The 21,397-nt window shown below is 48.7% G+C and overlaps 1 protein-coding gene across 2 annotated transcripts in view; it reads left to right on the plus strand.

Moving 5' to 3' along the window:
- ASXL2 (ASXL transcriptional regulator 2) overlaps nucleotides 1-21,397 on the plus strand; it is a 197,710-nt gene that overhangs the window by 112,390 nt on the left and 63,923 nt on the right. Inside the window, exon 1 of one of the 2 annotated variants that reach the window (XM_090031190.1) lies at nucleotides 16,442-16,539. The exons of the other annotated variant lie outside the window; for it this stretch is intronic. Within the exon in view, the coding sequence (XP_089887316.1) occupies nucleotides 16,503-16,539 (37 nt within the window). The 5' untranslated portion in view covers nucleotides 16,442-16,502. Of the gene's footprint in view, nucleotides 1-16,441; nucleotides 16,540-21,397 lie in introns of those variants that run through there. 2 annotated transcript variants of the gene reach the window in all.

A 21,397-nucleotide genomic window follows, 5' to 3' on the forward strand; every position in this document is an offset into this window, starting at 1 on the left:
CCCCCCATTGCTCCCCTCCCAACATTGCCGCTACCTGCCCCGAGTGCAGCCTGGCCCAGCCCACTCCAGGAACAGCCTGGCACAGTCCTGGCCCCAGCCTGCAGCTGCAGTATGCCCTGCCCAACGCAGATCTGAGGGCGTATGCCCCCCATGCCCTCCCGGGGTGCGTGCAGTGGCAGGAGCTGCCCCCCCCCCAAGCCCTCCAGATGAGCCATGGCTCCATCCCCACCCCAACTGGGCAGCACCAGCCCTAGTTCTCCTTCACCACAGGAGCCTTGATCTGTGCACCCCCCGCCTCCATGCCCCTTCCCTCCCCACTCCCCTTCCACCACAGCAGACTTACCAGTTGCATGTAGCTCTTCAAACTGCTGGGCTTCGTATCGGAAATCAGATCTGTATCAGCCAATATAGATTCATAGATTCATAGATGCTAGGGTCGGAAGGGACCTCGATAGATCATCGAGTCCGACCCCCTGCATAAGCAGGAAAGAGTGCTGGGCCTACATTACCCCAGCTAGATACACATCTAGCCTTCGCTTGAAGACCCCCAGGGTAGGGGAGAGCACCACCTCCCTTGGGAGCCCTTAAATATGCCTCCTTAAAAACAGCTATCGGTACTGGCCCCCAAAATCTCTGTCGGTGCACCCCTTCTAATCTGTGGCACTCCTTTCAAAAAGCTTGGAAGGGAGTCGGTCACTCTGGGTTTCTTCATTTCTGACTTTAAAACTTCACTGTATTGTTTTGTCTGTCTCAATTTCTCCATCTGTACAATAGGATTAATGACAGCCTATCTCAGATTTGAGGAGTAACCCTTTAGATTGTTAAGCTCTTTGGGGGCAAAGTCTGTTTCTGCTCCACGTCTGTACAGTGTTCTGCACGTCCAGAGTCTCTGGGCACATACACAGTGCAAACAGCAACAACAGCAGTTAAGAGCTTTGAGCATATAAAGCACTATCAAATGCTGAAAGACTTTCTGTAGTGCAATTAAAGTTTTATAAATCCTAGCATGAGTAGAAATATTTTAGTTTAATATTTAAACAAGAGCATTATGCCTGTATGTAGAAATTGGACAGGGACAGTTTAAAACCTAGCATGCGGTGAAGAATAATTCTTAGCATTTATATAGTATATTACATTATGGCTCTGATGTCACAGCGTAGCATTTCACATTTTTATGTTATGGTAGTGACTAGAGCTCTCAGCCAGCTCCATGCCCCTTCGTGGCACTTGTTTATGAGCGTATGGTAAATGACAACCCCTTTCCCAAGGAATTTGCAGTCTAAAAGACCTAAGAAAGTTGGGGGTTGTGTGGGAAGGGAGGAGGGAAATGGGTAGTAAAAGCCATGGGATATTTAACTCAAACGGTCTGTGTACGCATTTCTTAGCCAGGCAGTAGCAGTAGCAGTGATCCCAGCTGACCCCAGCCAGCCATGCAGGCCAGCTGGCCAAAGTGATAGAGAACCACGGAGTCTGTGCTCGTTGCTCCAGACTGCTACTTCCCAGTATGCTTTATCCAAAGCTGTGAGATGTGCAGAAAGAAAACTGATAGGATTTAGAAAAAATCATATTTCTGTTTTAATAGCCTGTGATGGTATTAGAAACATAAGCAAGGATTTTTTTTTAAATAGCTTTTCATCTTTTTATACAGAATGTCATGGTTTCATTGCTGCTTGTATTTTTTTTTCTCTTTTTTTCCCCACCCATGTTACATGCACCTTAGTTGAGACTTATTTTCTCACGTATGCCATGCAACCTACCACCCATGACTGCGTTTGAGACCCCGGGACATTTGATGGCATATCGGTGTTCTGTTTGTTTTGTAGAAGTTGTTGTAGCCTTTGTTCCAGACTTGTGGTTTCCTAAATCGAGAGCTAATAGGCTGGGACATGTGCTGTGCGTGTTCAGAAAATGAAATGGGTCAGCAGAGTTAACCAACACAGACCAGCTTGTGGAACAGCCACGGTGACTACTTTCAGTATTAGTGCAGTGACTGGCACTTTGCTGACATTTGTTTGGCTCCTGTGGAATATATCACACATTTTGAAGGATATAGTCTGGATCTTCAGCATAAGGGTAATGTCCGCATAGCTTTGAGTGTTTTGAGAATCGTGGGAGCTTGTGTATTCAACAAAATACAATTTTGTGGCAAGTAGTTGTGATGAAATGTTAGAGCGTTTGCTTTCCTTTCAGCGTGATCCTGCTGCAAAGCGTGTGTCTGTGCATGTGTGAGACGGGGGGAGAGAGAAGTATTAGCTTGTTGTGACTGGCATCACGAGTCAGGAGAGGAGTAGCCCTCCCCTCGAGCTTCTGGTCCGTGAGGAGTAGTGGGAAACGATGCAGCGTGGGTCGGGCAGCATCTTCCTCTCATCTCCCACTGGCATTTGCCCCACAGCTGTTCCCTTGAGCAAGGCCCTGATTCCAGAAGCGAAGTCCTTTGTAACGAGGACGTCCTTGTCTCTTCTCTGACGTGCAGGTCAGTGTAAACCTTTGTGGGCGCAGGAGCTCCTGGGCGTTCCAGCGACGATTTTTTTGTTGCAGCAGTTAGTGGGAATGGACCGTAAGCATGACTGTGCACGCTCAGTGTGTCCGCCGTTTTAATGTGCTGTGAGTCTTGCTTTCTGGATCCTGCCTCAGGCTGTCTGGGATTCACAGACTTAAGGTCCCTGCACCTAGTCCTGTGAAGGGCCTGCTTCTTTAAGCATTTTCCAGGTATGCCTGAAAACAGGAGGACAACAGTCCAGCCATCCTTTCTGCCTGATTGCGTAGGAATTAGGGCACTTGTCCAAGAAGGCGGCAGTCCAGGTTCTGGGCCCTCCCCAGCTGGGTGGTGTATTGGATCCGTATCTCCCGCTTCCAAAGAAAATGACCTGCTCACCGAAGCATGGGTTCAGCTAGGCTAGAGGCACTCTCCTCCTCTCCTATTTAACCTGACTCACTGGGCAGCCATGGTTGCAAGATTCATGGGACCAAAAGAAGCACAGCCAGCAAGAGGGAGCTTGGCTTTGTACCCAGTGAGGAGAGTATTCCTTGGGATAAGGGATTCCTCTGGCATTCTGGATGCTCCGAGTGCTTACCCTTTTTGCATTAAAGCCTATCAAATCAAATTCCTGATCAACATTAGGAGCAGGAGCAGGAGCCAGAAACCAGGGATGACTGCTCCTAAGGGAGTGCTTTCTTCACCCTTCAGCAGGAGGCAGGGTGGAAGAGGCATCACCCAGGCCCTGAAAAAATGTGGAATGGGAGTCATGAAGACATGTCATATTCCCATATCAAACTCATGGCCTGCAGACCACATCCAGCCTCCAGCCCCTTGTGCTGGCCCTGGGTTTGAATTGACACAGACCGGCCCTACCGGCTGGGCTGCACTACTGCAGAGGAGGGCTTGGGGCTTGCAGTAGACTCTAAGCTGCATGGGAGACAACAGTGTGCCTTTGCTGCAAAAACAGCCAACAGCATCCTGGGTTGTCTTGACGGGAAGTTTAGGTTGGAGATTAGGAAGAATTTACTGACTCTGAGGGTGGTCAAGCATTGAAACAGGCTCCATAGAGACGTTGTGAAATCTCCATCCCTGGAAATGTTCAAGAGGAAGTTAAACAGACATTGGCTGGAGTGGTTTAGTCAGGGGGCTGGACTCGATGTCCCTTCCAGTCCTACTTTCCCATGATTTCCTGTGGCTGTCCTTGTATGTTATGCTGGAAGTGTGGACAGAGTTTATGTTTGCACTGGTGCAATGGACTTCTACACTGCTAGAAAATGGAAACACCTAACCTGGTACGACTTGAACCTGGTGTAGAATTATCCCAGAAGAGACATGGGCAAAAATGATAGCCATGTTAATTTACTCCAGGCTCAGGTCCATCTCTCCACAGTTTATACCACAATAACCATCGTAGTAGCTCTCTGCATATATAGCCATCCCAGGATAGCTGCATGTCTGTCCTCTCTGGCTTTCAGTGTAATTTATATCAGTGTACGAAATGATATAATGATATCAGTGTATGAATGCTCATTTTATCTGCCCAGGCCTAGAGTCAGTGATGAGATGACTCAGGGCAGGATGCCTCATACTGTTCTGAATGGAAAACCCAGCGCAAAAGGCAGTTAATGACTTCTTCCCCCATCAGCTCCCCTAAGCAGTGTGTACTTCCAATAGATCTGTTGTTTCTTTTTCCTTTAGAGGACACCAGCTAAATCTGCGAGAGCTATAGAATATACAATTTATTTGGCTTCTGGTTTAATAGAACTAAAGTCGAACCTTGTCTTCCTGCCTCTAAAATCAGATTCTCAACATCTGCCACATTTGCAGCCTAAAAAAGAGGCTTTGTTTTCTCCCAGACGCTAATAAATGTAGGCCACCTTCAACATCCACATCTCAAGGGCAGCTGGACAGGAAAATGCCATCTCAGCATTGAGTAAGATTGCTTCCTTACTCAGTTTCCTTTTGCCTTGCAGCAGGGTCTACAAGACTTGTCTTGTAAGAAGTCCTTACACGGTCTTCGGGATGTAGTAGTACTTCATCTAACAGTACACTCAGTCTCCTGATCCAGACTGGAGCTGGACTTTTATTATTTTTTTCCTCAGTTTTTACTTGGATCTGCCTTGCTTGCCTTTGCAGCTGCCAGACTCCAGCCATAGGATGCCATGTAGAATAAAAAAACTTTCTGATGTGGGAGCACTTCTTAGTGCTGCAAACCCAAGCCTAAGCTTAGTGGAAGGTAGCAGACATTTTTCAAAGTAAGGAAGGAGAGCATAGGCAGTGCTCCTGGGCTTCTGACATGGGTAAGAAAACAATGAAGAAGTTGTGTGTGTGGGGCAGTGGTTTTTATCTGCAGGACTCGATTGTTATGAAATGGCTTCTCTGTCTTGCAGGCAGCCAGTGTCTGGTATGAACTGTCTCTGTCGGTCCCACAAAACTGAAGCTGTGGTGCATATGTTGAAACAGGGATTTGTAACCATTTCTATCTTAAGGACTCAAACCATAAATTTTCCCTCTTGTTCTTGTTAATCTTTTCTGTCTCTTGGTAAAGCTCTGCATTTAAACAGAGCAGCGTTTTGATTGAAATACTGTGACTTCAAAAACTTCAGCACACTGTTGCTTCATAGCTGATGTTCTAAGTATGCTAACTACCCTGTACTGAGGGATCTTTGGTAGGTCTTTGTATGTCTCTAACCGTGTGCGTGACCCCGCAGACCCCCACACCCTGCATGCCGGATCCAGTGCCTGCTCTGGTTGGTCTGGGACTGTGCCACTCGCAATATCTTCTCCAGGACCCGTACTGCATACTGTGCCTGCCCTGGACTGGCTGGAGCAGGTGCCATGTGCGCTTTGTGTCCTGGACCAGACAGAGTGAGCCCTGTGTGGGTGCTGTGGATAGCACGGTTCCCCGAGTAGGCACTAGAAGCGGCACATGTCCCGAGCTCCGTGCACAGGGCTGGTCTGGCATGCGCCATGTATGGGTCCACTCGAGACCCAGGGCCAGGACTTGAAGGCCAGATGATGCAGCTCTGTGGCTGCATCTGGCCCACAGGCTGTATCTTTGACACTGCTGGTGTGAGTAGATCTGAAATCCATAGGGCTATGTTTTCAAAGCGAAGTGGTAAACCAATTTTTTTGCACACACACAAGCAGCCTGCCTGTCTGTGAAATGTAAACTGGGGAAGACAACAATGATGACTTATTTTCAACCCCTCCATTTCAGAGATCTGCATGTTAGCATTCCCACTGACACCTTCAGTAATGCTGCTGGTCCTGCCACTCCACGGGTTACTACTTCGGGGCTGCTGGGTCGACTGTAAAACTTTGGCTAATATCCCAAATTGTTGCTACCCCCGGTTCATCTTCAGAGATGGTAACAAGAAGGCTGGGAGTCCTACTTTAAACAAGGCTCCAGGCATGTGTTGGTGTTGGGCACTGTCTCATATAACCTTGCCCAGAGTAGCCCTACGCCTGATGATCCATGTAACTGGGATCCTTCCATTGCTGCCACAATGTAGGAGATCAGGATCTGGAAAAGAGCTGAGATCTTCAACCCCGGGGAGAGTGGCAGAATGTACTTGTGGCAGACATTGCCTGTTGGTGCAGTCCTGGGGCCTGAGAAATGGAGCTGGTGATGGGGACGTTTTAATCTGCTGCCTTTTCCTCAAATGTCTTATCATTTTCCTTTTTTCCCCTTAGCAGTTACTCTGCAAATAATTGGCCAAGTGAGAGATCAGGGCAAGTGCATGTGGCAGAGAGATCTCTTTCCTCATTATCAGTATCATTCTTAAAATAATCAAGGTGTAAACACCTTAGAGGACAGTAAGGTGATAAAAACCAGCTTGATGGAATTGTCAAGAAGAAATTATGTTGAACCAATCTAATATCCTTCTCTGACAAAAACCTGGCCTAGCAGATAGGAGGCGGCAGTGGAAGTGATATGTCTTGGCTTCTAGTATGGCCTTTGCCACAGTCCCTCATGACATCTTCATCAGCAAAGTGGGGAGATACGGTTTAGATGCAATCACCCTCAGGTGGGTGCGCAAATGGCTGAAAAGCTGGGTTTACTGACTGGCTCGCTGAAGGGGTCTCCAGTGGGTCCTGGGCCAGGTTCTGTTCCACGTGATTAATACTCTGACAGGTAAAGGGCTCTTTCAGAGACAGTCATGTGTGATTCCTCTCCACTTCAAAGATGATGGTTAAATATTTGAGGAAAACTTTAAGGATAGCGAAATGCTGGAACAGGCTACCTGGGGAGGTGGTGAACTCTTTCTCCTCTGTGGAGGGGTTTACAACAGGTTAGACGGACGTGGTTGCCGCAGTGCAGGGGAATGGACTAGATGAGGTCCCTTTTGAGGTCCCTTCTAGCTTTACATTGATTGCAGTGGTTCTTTCCTGTCACTCACGTTTCTCTTGTAAATACGTGTAGGTCTCTGTTTGATGGGTCATTGGGGTTTTTATTTTGTTTGTTTGACCAAAAGCAACCAGGCAGACAGGCAGCTGGTAGAAGTCCCTATGACTTCCTAAAGCACAGTGCCCCTAACAGAACAGAGAGGTGATCAACCATGTCTTAGAAACAGAGGTGTCAGACTAGCTCCATTAGACAAGTACCCCGTTCTGGAGACGAGGCCTCACTTCTGACAGGCGGTTGTCTTGTTCCACCCTGCCCGGATGCCATTTTGGGGTTCAGTGTCACAGACCAAGGACAGTCAGACGTAACGGTTCGGGCTTTCCCTCCACTGTGTGCTCACACAGGCATGCACAGCGTGCATAGAAGCTGCAAAACTGGTTTTCAGTGCCCACTTTCCTGCGGAACCCAGATAGCCTGATATTGTGTGCGAAGTCTGGTGTGAGCTAGCAGTCCTGGCTAGGTCGGCAGTCGGAGTGGGGACCAGCAAGTTTGGGGACAGAAAGGGAGGCAAAGGATAGAGATGGCCTGAACTGTGCTCCATTAGGTTTCTGAAGGTGTCTTGGTCCCCACTGAGGGGCCTGACGTAACGCTGCCAGTTGATGCTATAGGAACTCTCTCTGGTGCTTCTGTGGGAATTCTCTTATATTGCATATGTGACTTTTTGCTCTGTATGTTCAGCTGCTCAATTTTTACTCTGTTTGGTAGTGTTTCTTTCATTTTCCAGTGATACTGAGCTACAGAAGACTTAGTGTGGAAATAAGAAACCTTTCAGGCCTTCAGACAAAATAAAAAAGCAAAGAAGGGGACACGTCCTCCCCCCTTTTTTTTCTCATTGCACCTTTCAGGGCACAGCCACAGCTGAGTACCACCTAACAAAGCATAACAGGACTGACTGCAAGCTCCTTAGGGAAGCATTTGTCTCTTACTGACTGGCCCATGAATGAAGAACTTCTGAAGAAATTGGATTGTGTCTGACCACAGCAGTTTCACAGACTTCTCCAGTATCTACTTTCCTCTCCAAAGTGTACAGCCCCTGCAGACTGAAGCAGTGATTGGGAAATGCATGAAGCAGTCCTGAAGAGGCTTCTGTGAGCTGGCAGTGACTGACAGGGTCAAGGACCTAGATCAAATAAATGCATGAAATGATAAGTAGTTTACAGTCAGTCAGTCAAATAGATCTGGATAATTGTTGGTGTCACATACTCAAAGGCCTCTGGGTGCCTTAAACGCAAATCAAATGGACTGCAAGGTTAATGGTTAAGATAGGCATCCAGAGAGCCTGATATAGAAGCAGTGAGCGGGGAATCGCCCTTGCCTGATGCCCACAAACTGTGTACGAAGTCTCCAGTGATGCTGTTGGTGCCTAATGCCAGCAAGCACAATCCCAGCATCATGTGCCCACAGTGGAAAAGGCCCTGCCTCCTGTCCTGGGTATGACTTGCAGTGGCTGGCACTGCAGTCCCTCCCACGTCCATCTGCCTTTGTGACAGATGCAGTTAGTGCAGCGATCATGACTGTCCCCTGGAAGGGCTGTGCATGTGGCATGAGGCTCCAGACCCTTGTTGTTGTCCCCCACTGAGTTTACTTAGATGTGATCCAGAGATCTTGGACTAAGAATCTGGCATGCGATGTGTCAGCACTAGGAATTAAACACCAACAGTGCTAGGAGGCTGGCTCATCTCTGTGCCTTGGTTCCCCTTTCTCTTAATTAGTTATATTTATTACAGTAGTGCCTACTGGGCAACCAGGAATGGGGCTTCATTGTGCCAGCCCTAATTATGCAGAGTCCCTGTGCTAAAGAGCTTACCATCTAAGTAGATGAGACAGTGGAGTGGGAAAGAGACAGCATACACCAGCAGAAGGTGATAGCAGGCATCACAATAGTGCTGCAACTTCAGTGATGCTAAAGGCAGAGAAAGGGGAAGGCAGAAGTAGTAAGGTGGGAAAAGCCAGGGAAGTAAAGAGTAACAGGGGCAGGTGTGTTATGAGGCTGGGTTGAAAGACCTGGAGGAACCAGCCAATCAGCTTGTAGCTACGGAGATTTCTCTGGATGCCCAAAAGTCCCTACTTTGGCTGTGTCTCCAGCTGTTCTGTCCAGCTGGACTCTGGCTGATTCCTCTCTGCCCACTGGGCTGCAGGTACCACCTGGGTCCTGCCCAGGTTTTTGAAACAGGGATGATTATCTGCATTTGCCAGGTTAGTGTTGCAAAGCACTGAGGCTGAGATGTGCCAGATACTCAGAGTGGTTTTCACAAGAATTGCTCTCTAGCGTTGTTCTTGCTGTTTGGTTTTAAGTGTTAAAGGTTATCAAGCACTGCATGGAAAAGCAGCATTCCCCTTTGTCTGTGCAGCTGACTGTGTAAGATGAATTTCCGAGCAATAGAGATTGGGGGCTGATACCTACAAATAATACTTAACCCCTTTCATTCTCTCCTTGTTCCCTTCCAGCGTGCTGCACAAGCAGCGGTTCTTCAGCCCATTGCCCGTGGGAGGTGTAGCATTCTTGTGCCGTACCATGAGTCAGTTTCACAGAAATCGGATCTGGCCAGTCACCACCAGGCAGGAGGAGAAGCTGTTGTTAAGCATAAACGGTCTGGGGGGGTTGGTAGACGGGTCAGTCCAAGGCAAGTCACCACACTGGAATTTTCAAGTCCCTTCAAGAATCAGACCTATTGTTCAGGGGCGCAGCTGCCTTTTTTCTTCTCTTTCCCTCCTCAATGTTGATTGAAATGTGCCTGCTTCTGTGCCCACGCCAGCGAGGAATATTGCTAGCAGAGCAGCAAAAAGAACAGGATCGCCTGTAGGTCAGAGGCTTGTGGGGCCTCAGCACTTTTGGGGGTTCTGATAGATGGGCAGGCACTTGGGAAATCGCTGCAGTCCATCCAGCAGCCAAGCACAAACTGGGCAGTGAGTGCCCTGCCACGCGTGGCCTCATGCTTGTCTGTGTTTGTTAACATCTTTCTTAAGATCTGCTAGCACTGCAGCTCAGCTGGTAATGGAGGCCAGCCCTGGCATCTGTAGCAGTGTCTCCTACACCAGAGGAGCCCAGGCGAGAATGCTTCGTAGCTGGATTTGTCCTCCCTGCGCAAGCGCTTCCAGCATTGCTGCTATCAGTGGCATGCTGCTGGCAGTAGAGTAGCAGTGAAAGAAGTGAAGTGAAGCTGGCAAAGAGCTGCTTTTTTCCTTTGTATTTTCTAGTCCTTTTCTAAGTCACCCCCATGATACGGCCTCCGTCCCTTGAGGGAGGATTCCACAAACTAAAGATTTCATTGCTGAAGCCAGAGGGCCATGAAGATCCTGAAGGGTCTAAGACCCAAGGGTGACAAAATAAGTAATCGGTCCCAGTTAGGTCACTATGTGCCACTCCATATAATTCTTCTTCCTCCTGGATTTTAACATCCTTCAATTGTGCTTGTAAACTGTTATTCTTCCTAGATACTTGACCTAGTTAATTTAGCTAATTTAATCTTTTCTCAACAGTAAATGCCTCCAAATGCAGCATCTGTTGCTCTTCTCTGAATTCACTATATAAAAGAAAAATAATTTATTGGATTACAGTTGGCAGTAAAGGGAAAGGACTGGAACAGACTTTATTTGAAGTGGGTTTGCTTAATCTCTTCCTTCAGAAGAGAGACGGCCACGGATCAAAGAACAACAAGAAGAGATTTCTCTTGCGTTAGGAACAGCAACAATCTGATGGGTCTTGTTTTTCTTTTTGCCTATGGACAAAAGGAGTGTTAAACTACTGGGCAATGGACTTCATGTCTTTTGAAAAACGTGCCGGGTTCTAAATTGTTAACACTGCCCATGTGAGGTATTAAAAAATCACAACTCCAGCTATATGTTGTAGTCAGATAATTTTGAAAATGTATTCCTCCTCTGTTTACCTGCCAAGTCCTGAGTCCAGGATTCATTGTTTGCCCCGTGAGAGCTGATGAGATCACAGATGCCTGGAGCAATGGAGGAAACTGCTCTCTTCTCTGTTTTAGGTATTTGATGTCATCAACTGAGGCAGAGGAAATATGGAATTCTGAATTTGGGGCTTGGCAGGTGAGTAAAGGAGGAACTGATTATTAGACACTTAATGAAGCCACCTGTTTCTCTCATCTTGGGTATCTAATGTCATGACATCCATGTGTTTCAGTTACACAGATTAAAACAGCAGTTGTATGTGCTCTTTGCCAAAATAGCAAGAAACAAAGGCTGAGGCTGAACAGATGAACTTGACTTGCTGTATACTGGAAAAGTAGTAGGGTCAGGCTCTGTCTGGTTCCCAGAGGAAGCAAACAGGGAAAAACAGGCCTCTTCGAGCAAAACACTGGTGCTGGACCTGTGATTTGCCACATAGATTCCAGCAGCTGATTTGTAACAGCTGTGATGTGACAGGAGGTGAGAAGTGTGATTTCCAGGTACCTGGGATGAAACCCCAGCCCAGCTGAAAACAACAGGCATTTTATCATTACTTCAGTGGGGCCAGGAACTCACCCTTGGGTCTTAGACCCTTCAGGATCTTCACAGCCCTCTGGCTTCAGTGTCTCGACTGAAGTACTTTTATCGGCTGATGCATGATTATATGTGATGTACTGCAGATTGCATAATATAATCTGCATTAAGCAAACCTCATATCTACCTGAAGAGATGGGCTAGTTTAATTTTCCCATTGATTACATGACAAATCACTGTCAAAGGTGTAGATCTGGTACATGGAAGTCCTGTCTGCCAGTCGCCTGCTCTAATCACTGACTCTGCGTTACAGCTGACAGGAGAGATGCTGATGTGGTTCGAGTAGGGCACAGAGACTCGGGGCTTGTGAGATCACATTCTAGGGCTGGGACCACTTGCTCTGTAGTCTGGGGTAAGTCGCTGAGGCTGGGACTTTCAATTCCGAATGCATCAGTTTGAGTCCCCGACCCCTGACACAGGTCTGTTTTGCAGGGGCACTGAGCGCCTCCAGGTGTCCGGGAAGCCAGTTGGAGTTGTGGGTTCTTGGCACCTTTAAAAATCAACCCTTAACGTGTCAAATTTGGGTGCCTGTAATTGTGGACACTCATGTACATTTTAGCCTCAGTCGCTCTCTACTTCCATTACCTGGATTGCAGGTGAGTAAACAGCAGCTCTGTGTTGTAGGTATGAGCATTAATGAAATATGGCTCAGACGCTGGTCAGTCTGTGCAGCCTATGATGGACAGAGGAGAAGTCCAGAAGTAAGTTAGGGTTTAATTTTGGACCTGTGTGCATAACTTTTGTGATGTGGTGGATATTGGGTAATTTCACCTGCATACTCTGTCAGTGATTTAGGATCCAGAAGAGCTTCTCTTGTTTTACTAGAAAGGGCATGCAACTTTAATGGGAATTCCAGCTTTTAATAAAAAGGTAGTTTCCTAATCCTGGATTCGTGGGGCACAAAGGAGCTGCGTGCACATTGCAGGCTGCAAACAAAACCCTGTGAAATATATACACAGGTAATGAAGCTATATGCTGTGCAGGTAACCAGTTACCATCATTCAAACCAAAGCAGGAAATTGGCCAGCAGTGCAAATGCAACCTGCAATGAGAAATCGAATTTCTATCCCATCATAGTGCTGTAGCAAAGATGATGGTTCGGCTTCAGCGTGTGAGGGCGGACGGCAGTAGGGAGTGCACTGCAGGAATCCAATTAAATCAAACCATACACAGATCACTGAGTGAGTGGCTTGAGTCTTCTTAGGTCTTCAATTAAAATAAGAGTTTCTGGGCTTGACAGGAACAGGAAGGCTGGCTGCTGCAGCTAGCAGGTATCTAATTAATTTGATTGACTTGATGGTGATTGCTAGCCCCCCAAAAAGGGGGGTTCATTTGCTCACTTGGGTTGTGGCAGTAACTTGCCTGGAGTCCTAGAACTGTACTCAGCAGCCGTAACACAGAGCTGGCGGTGGCTGGTGATACAGGGTGGATTACTGTATGCTGGGACCTGTAGTGTCTGCAGTTGTGTTGTACAGAGGAAGGGTCATGCTGCATGACCAAGCTGGGGACCGAGCAACCATTTGCTCCATGCCCTGGGCTGGAACAGCAGGAGGGTAAGGGGGTGGCAAGCAGCACAGGGGAGCGGTTGGCAGGGAGAGCTGGGACTAGGGGTGGCCACGCAGGGGGGCAAAGTGGTGGAGTGGGACGGGCAGCAGGGAACAAGCACTTGATTTCCCCCGCCTCCCCACCCTGCTGCCTGCTCCCCCCACTGCTCACCCACTGTAGCTGTGGGCGGGGAGGACTTAAGATAACCCTCCAATAATTAATCGTAGACATGGAAATGTATAACAGATTTCTAATATATAATAATGGTCGATAGTATATATAATTTATAATAAATTCAGGGCCACGTGTTTTCGGCTAAATACTGTAACTGATTTTCTCTGGACAGGAGTGGGAGTGCAAGCCTTGTCCGCTCAGGGTGGCAGTGGATGAATCTGGCACTGAGTCACGAGGCTGATGCATTAGCATCCTGCTGGCAGACTCGGTCTCTTCTGCTGATACTCCTCCGCCCACTGAGCGTTGGACACGAAAATGTACAGGAGTGGCATGAGCTCGTGCTTGCGGGAGAATGCAAGAACGGGCTTAAGTGGTACTTGGACCTTCTGACCTCCCCCTAGGATGGGGGGATTGTGGGCAGATGATTAGGAAGCACTGTCTAACCGAGGGGGTGAAACACTGCAAGAGAGGCTGGGGAGTTTCTGCCCATGATACTCTTGGCTTGCAGGCTAGACAAACACTTGGCTGGTGCAGACGGGGCTGATCCTGCCTTGAGCAGGGGATTTGGCTCGAACAGCAATTCTCCAGCAGGGTGGGGTGCTGCGAGACCCTTTGCGGGGTGCCGGGAGGTGTAAGGAGCTGAGTGCAGGCTGAGGCCCATCCCTGCCTGCCGGCTGCCCAGCCCCTCTGCAGGGAGGTAAGCACTGCAGTAAACACACTGTTTTTTTTTAAAGGAGCTGCTGCTCACTCCACCAAAGTTATGGGGGTGTCAGGTTTAATGGGGGAGACCTTGGGTCTCAAAAGCTTGAGAGCCCCTAGGCTGGATGGGCCCTGCCAGCCCTGTCTGGGATTGTGTTTGCCCTTGAATATGATAATTTGGCACCCTGCTGTGTCAGTAATAATCTGTAGGAAGTTAACAACCACACCAGGGGTTTTCCCTCCCTACTTTCTGCTCTGCTGGTTATTTAGGTAGTTTTTAGGTCACAGAGCTCATACTTCCTCTCATTATTATTCTCCTTTTATTGTTTTTCACATGTTGCCATCTCTCAAGGCTAGGACTTACAGAACCACTTGTCAGAGTCCCTCCTTTCCCAGCACTGCCGTTTTGGGGGCTGTGCCGGACACAGCTTGCAGTTTTGGGGGCTTCAGCCAGATGAGATCACCTGTCTGCAGTTCGGTGGTTTGGACATGCTGCAGCGTGTGTGCCTGTTGCTCCGAAGCTCGTCGGCTTACATTTGCTTTTGTGTTCTTGCTGGCAGCCGTGTTCCTGGACAGACCTGCGGTCAGGGAGGGAGGAGGGAACACTTCACACAGAGCTAAATTCAAAGAGAAAAAGACTTCGTAACCTGCTGAGAGGTTATGTTTGGTAACTCGATCAGATAAACTGTCGCCCTGCTGATGTTCGTGCTGCATAGAGAGTGTCATAAACATTCAGATTTAAACTGCTTTCTATCTACTGTGTGATATTTTACAGACCACGTCTGCCCTATTGTGTCTGTGCACTTTTGGAAATCCAGCAGCAAATGATGTGGAAATTACATGCTAGAAAAGCAATGCTGTTCTGGCCTCACCTTTCACAGACAAAAATGTTGCAGGGCTTTCCCATGCTAGAGGCAGGATAAGACCAAAGATACCATGCTAGGGCATGGGAATGATACTGTCTTGCCCTGTTGGGAAGGCTGGGGGGTCCAGGCTGGGGTGGATCCCGCAGTAGAGCAGCCTGTACTGAAAAGGATGGTGGTTAAAAGTTTCGTTTTTAAAACTGCATGTACATGCGTGTGTCATCCCCCAGCTTCCCCACAAGAGAAACCTTTTTGATATTTGCAGCTCTTTGATGCTCAGTATGTAGCACAGTGGACTGAAAGTTAGGCGTCTCTTCCTACCTCTGTCTCTGAGACTTCAAGCTCGTGATTTCTTTCTGCAGTGCTTCACCTTACCCCTTGAAAAATGAAGAAAATGCTTTGCTCTCAGAGCAGCTGTGAGGCTCAATTAGTGTTTGCAAAGGGCTATGTAACACCTCAGGAAGAAACATCTCCAAATCCCAGTGTTTGTAAGAGATCTTTGCTGGGCTGCTCTCTATAAATCTGTTCTCCTGCAGGTCACAGAAATACCAGTCTGGGTACACCTCTGTCATGTGTTGCCTGCAGCGTGCAGATGGCCCTTGCCGCAGATAGCCTGCAGTCTGAGAGACGGGGAGGCAGGCTGCAGAGCCCGCAGGGAGGAGGTTTTACTCTGGTTTTCTAGAACTGAGCCCACTTCTCATAGCTCTCAGACACCTTGCCTTCGATCTGTCATTGGTGTTTTGCCTTTACCATGTGACAAGAAAAACCTAAGTGTGAAATATCTAACTGAAGTCAAAAGTACAAGCAGCTTCTCCTTCCTCTATGTCCTGCCCCCAGCCCTGGTTCCTGGTGAGTGCTCTGCAACCAGCAGTGTCTGAAAGGGGGAAGTAGATGCAAGTGGACGTGGACCCTGCAGTGCCTCGTAGCTGTTCAGATGCGTCTCGGGGAATGCAACAGTGCCCTGTGGAGGTGACAGGGAAAGAGAAGACTGTCTTATCCGTAGATGGGCTTGTCTGCTCTGCTTAACAGGCACCTTAAATACTCCTAAAACACCTTCCATGTTGCAGGATCCACTCTGGAATGAGTGACTGTCAGCCCCAGCGCCTGCCCCGTGCTCTGGGGTCCAGTACGAAAGCGGAAGCTTCCTTTCCTCCTCAGACATCCAGTTGCTTCAATTCAGGGGTTGTCAGGTGAAACAGCAGGAGCTGGCCTTCTTTCATCCCTGTGGTATTTAAGACGCCCTTAAATTTCAAGTTGTCTGGGTGGGGAACCAGCACTGCTTGCCACTTATTTTCTTGCAAGCCTTGGTGGAGCATGGCTTCATGTTGGGAGAACATGAATTGAAGCAGGATCTGCCACACGAGTGCAAGCTGGCTTAGACAGCGAGCAGAGGAGCTGGGGGCTTTTTACTTCTTACTGCTGCAAAGGCTTTGCCGTGACTCCGAAATTTCGCAATTTAGCTTTGGCAGGGGGCTGGACTCGATGATCTCCCGAGGTCCCTTCCAGCCCTGATGTCTATGAAATCTTAACATGACATTATTTTTGCTCATATACTTATAAAACAGGAAGCGCGTTCAGATAACATCAACAGCCACTTCCTTATATGTACAAAAATAAAGAGCTCTGACAGCAGCAAAACTGACACTTTGATTTTGAAATGGATAGAAACACAGCATCTGTAGACCCACATGGGCACTGCACTGAGCCAATCAGGAGCACCGGGGAGAAAATTTAAAAACAAACCTCATGCATTGCAAACCATACATCTGTGTGAGCTCAAGGGCGGGCGTAAGCGTGCAGCATTGATTGCAACTCTTCCCAAGGAGAGACAATGATCAGGGATCAGCTTTACGAAATTCCTTTCCGAGGTAAGAAGTTGCTCGAGCAGGCAGCTGCAGAGAGACTCGTCATGGTGCGGAGCTGGGTGGGGGCGGGCTGGAGGGCTCGGCTCCTCGAGTCTGCTAGTGCAGTGAGACGCTAGATCAAGACTGTCTTCTCTTCGGCCTGGGAAGGGGAGTAGCTGCCAAACTTTCTTCCTTTTGATTCAACAATCGCAAGGGAAGGTTTTCTAGACACAAGCCACTGTTTGTCGGTGGGCATTTCCAAGCCGGCGTGTTTTGAAGCACCCTGGAACTTGCGATTTGAAAGTTTCATTTCCAGATGTGTTTGCTGCCATTTCACAGTCATGTCTTTGCAGCAGGGGAACTTGTGAGCAATGGGCGCCACACGACTTTATCCGAGCAGCTAGCTGCTCAGTGTTACAAGAGATGTTTGTACCTAGTTTGTTATTCTGGGGTCCCTTGAGCACTGGTTTCCTGGGAAAGGCTGTGATTAACTTGTCTGGAAAGGAAAAGCATGTAAAACCGGGTTTTACTCGTGCTGGTAAAACGGCAGTTGACTTTCACAGGGTAGAATCTGACCCAGAACACATCAAAGGGCCGGCGGGGGGAGGATCCACAACCAGCTTTGTAAGCTGCTGTAAGGAAGCGAAAGGCAACTGGTTCTAGCATGGGACCGTCCGCACTTCCATGTCTCTGAGCTGCCAAAGCACTTCTCTTTTGTTGCGTTTCTGAGATTTCAGGTGCCCTTGGCTGACCCCGCCGAATCAGCAGGGTGTGGAGAGGGAAAGCCCTTCTCTGTGTCTGTAAACCGTTGCTCCTTCTGCGTGTCCCTGTGATCACGTGGCCTTCAAATTCTCTGTGGCAACGTGCAGAACGAATACAGCCCGAGTCAGAAACTGCCTGAGGCTTAACGTGAACTTAAACAGACCAGGCAAGTTATGTTTGTGGTTAGACTTCGCAGAAGTGGTTTTTCTAATCACGCCTCGGGCACTGTGGGTGCCGGCATGTCTGCAGCAAGTCAGCGTAGGACCGAGTGGAGCCGGGCGCCACAGGTGGCTTAACAGTTGTAACAGTCCTGCACTGGGGTCAGAACCCACGCAGGAGCTGCACAGCTTGCGTGCATAGACGCATTAGACAGGAGCTGTTTGCACTGAGCCCCTGTCCCCATCGAATGGGCACGAGTCCCTTTAAAGAGAAAGCACCTGTCCAGATGGCCTGGCATCCCGCGTGATGAGGCCTACGAGGATCACTTCAGTCGTGCATCTGGTTGACTGGGACGGGTGCAGATTGTACCTGCCAGGGGCCCCAAGCTGCTGCTTTGAGCTGAAGCAGGAGGGTGCAGGATGGGATCGCGGCTGTCACAGGTTTAGTGCTGGTGAGCAGGCTCCAGAGTGACTTCGCCCTTCTTCAGAGGTCGCACGAGCGGCCAGTGCCTGCCCGGTAGCAGAGCAGAGGTGCACACCAAGACCCTCAAGGCTCCACCAAGGCCACAAAGGCAGAGTTTTTCAGCTGGATGCTGTCCTGGTGGATCGTGTTGATTCACTGAAAGCAAAGCATAACGTGGAAAGTGTTGCTTTTGATTAATCTTAATTTATACATGAAAAAGATAGCACAGGGAATTCCAGTGAGGCTGAAATGGAACATGGAAATATTGTGTTTTGAAATCATTGCTTCCAGTTTTTAAGCCATGTTATTTTGTGTGCTTGCTTCAAACCTGCCCGAAACCCCCAAACTTCTACGTCTGGTTACTGCAAACTACATGCCTGAAAAACTGGAAATGCTAACAAATAAAACCCTAGTTAAAGGGCCAGGCTCTGACCAAAGGCTCTGAGCAGTGAAGAACAAATACCTCCCCAAAGTAACCCCAGTGGTTTCTGGGGAGGCTTGGCCCTGAGTGACTGTACCAAGTACCCACAGGAAATCAAAAATCAGAGTCCGTGGAAACATGAGTGCATATTGCTTGAGGTTGTTCCTGCTACGAAGTAGTACCAAATGGCAATATCAGCATTCCCCAGTACAGCCCAGTACTCCTGGATATGAGCGAGTCCTGGTACTAGAAACTCTCTTCCAATACCACATTAAACCATTTATCAAGTAAGATAACAAACACAAAGCTAGATTGTCTGTTGTTCTTTATTTAGACCAATGTCTCATAAAATCAGTGAGATGTCTAATTCCTGATCATCTGCTAGGGAAACGCTGTGGTATATTGTGTAACAGTAATCAAGTTTTACTAAAACAACTTTACCACAGCATTCCTGCTCCGTGCAAGACAGTTGGGTGAAAAAACAAGTGTTTTGTGAGAATGGTCTGGTAGTGATTTTACGTGCCTATAAGCGGCCCCAAATTGTGCAAGCCATTTTAGCTACATAGAAGGATGGGTCAAAACCCTGAAGGATTTACGGACAAAAGGCGCAAGTCTGCACTGGGAAACTTGGGGGCAGCGGCCCTGGGACAAGCCCCCTTCGTGGCCGGCATGGACTCATCTCCTAGCAGCGTCGTGGCAGGTCACTGTGGTGGGCAGGCAGGATGGCTACTCAGGGCACTGCATCTTTCACCCATCCCGTGTGTGCCTGGCTCCTGGCAGCCACGGTGCCAGGACTGTACAGTGCCAATAGGAAGCCAGGTGGTGGGGAGATGGTTGCAGTGGGGCTGAGGAGTTGGTGCGCTGCGCGGTTCGGCCTAACCCCGGCTGCGGCAGAATGTAGGGGCACAGGGCGCAGCCCTTCCCCAGGCTCCTGGCAGCGCATGGTGGATCAGATAGGGTCAGTTGGTGGGCTAGATATGGCCCACAGGCTGTATTTTGTCCACTCCTGCCCTAAGAGCACTTGTGAACTGCATGCAGTTAGCTGGGAGCAGCAGTTAAGTAACTCAGACGCTCTTCACTGCACTCAGCATTTCTTGCCTGTGCCCTGCTGTTCTGGACTCCCCACCTGCAGCAGAGACGTGATAAACTGAGGCAGCGCGCTGAGGTCCCAGACCAAAGAGGAACCAAAACTTCCACTGCATGACTGCAGCTGTGTAGGCTAAACTGAGCAGCAGTGGGAGCAGCCCCATCTTGGCCTTCCGGTGGGACTTCCTACAGCAGTCTGTGCTCTGGTTCTCCCATTGGAATTTTAAGATATGCCGATGGCACGTGCATCCTTTTCCCAACAGGGCAGAGCAGTTGCTTGTATCTCCTTCTGTGTAGGTATGTTAGTGCATGACCTTCCTGTCCAGTCCAGGGTTGTGCTCTGCACTGCTGTTTTAGCAGGGAAGCTGCAGAAAGAGGGAATTCTCTGCGTCTCTCCAAGATCGCCCCCCAGGTGATTAGACTAACTGTGGTGGGCACTGAAGAGCACCCCTTTCAGACCTTGGTTGAAAGGATGTTGTAAGTAGCACAAAGCCAGAAGAGACTACACCATGGGGGAGTTCAGGGCAGATGAAAAAACAGACACCTTATTTTCATGTGGTGCATGTGAATCTCGACTCCTTCTGCCATGGGACCTTCCTTGCCTTCAGGTAAGTTTGTGAGGCACACATACATGGCCCAGGCCTCTGAGGAGTCAGCACATGGACTAACGACCAGTTGGGACTGATGGTATCTGACCCACAAATGAAGAATGATCTCAGACTGACCTTGATGTTTTCAGAAGCTGTTTCTTCCTCGCGCCAGTACAAATGGCATCGGATCAACAGGAAACCGACGGGAGGTGCATCAGGCCCTGTATTGGCAAGGCGAGAAACCGCCATGTGGTGATTGATGGGCAGGGGAGTGCAATGAGCTGTGGCTCTGTTCACATCCAGCCCTCTCCAGACAAACTGTTCCCAACCAGCAGAACTGCTTGTATTTGTGATAGTGTCAAGCAGGAACAGGCTCCTACAGCTTGGTGAGGGTGTTTGGGCTTGTAGCCCTTGTTTGTGGCAACCTGTTTCATTTTCTGAGTGCCTCGGGGTTCCCAGACTTCCCACCTTTTTTGACGTAGGCATCCTGCACCTTGGACAGTTGAGTCACATTTATTTGATTAAATTACGTTCATTACAAGTGGAAAGCTAATAGTTACTATTAATGTTTAAGAACAATGGTATCTTCTCAGACACCTGGCATGTGTTTGGTGGGACATGCCCACGTTATGATGCATGCTGAATGTGCACAGAATTTGGATGAATTCCCTGTTTGATAGCAATTTAAAGAGGGCAACCACAGATTTATCCTAGTCAGTGAGTTCGGTTTCACATTTTAGGAAGATATAAGGGCAAGAGTTGTCCTCCCATCTAAGAGAGATGATGCATTATTTTCAGAGTTCCTGAAGACGGCTTGCATCTGCCATTGTGTGACAGGATACTGGACCACATGGACCTGTGGTCTGACCCAGTAAATGGCAGTTTTTGTGTTTTCATAGATTTCATAGACATTAGGGCTAGAAGGGACCTTGGAAGATCATCGAATCCAGCCCCCTGCCCAAAGGGCAGGAAGTCAGCTGGGGTCATAGGATCCCAGCAAGGTAAGCATCCAATCTGCTCTTGAAGGTGTTCAGAGTAGGTGCTTGAACCACCTCCGCTGGCAGACTGTTCCAGACCTTGGGGGCTCGGACAGGAAAGAAATTCTTCCTTATGTCCAGCCTGAAACGGTCTCGCAGGAGTTTATGACCGTTCAACTTCGTCATCCCTTGGGGCGCTCTGGTGAACAAATGTTCCCCCAGATCCTGGTGGTCACCCCGATAAACTTATAGGTGGCCATCAGATCACCCCTGAGCCTGCACTTTTCCAGGCTAAAGAGTCCCATGGCTCTCAGCCTGTCATTGTAAGATCTGTTTTCCTGACCTCTGATCATGTGCGTGGCTCTCCTCTGTACTCTCTCAAGCTTCTCCGCATCCTTTTTGAATTGTGGAGCCCAAAACTGGAC

Source organism: Crocodylus siamensis, chromosome 1 (genome assembly GCF_052110815.1).
Source record: "Crocodylus siamensis isolate JL-2025a chromosome 1, ASM5211081v1, whole genome shotgun sequence".
In the NCBI taxonomy this organism is placed as follows: domain Eukaryota; kingdom Metazoa; phylum Chordata; order Crocodylia; family Crocodylidae; genus Crocodylus; species Crocodylus siamensis.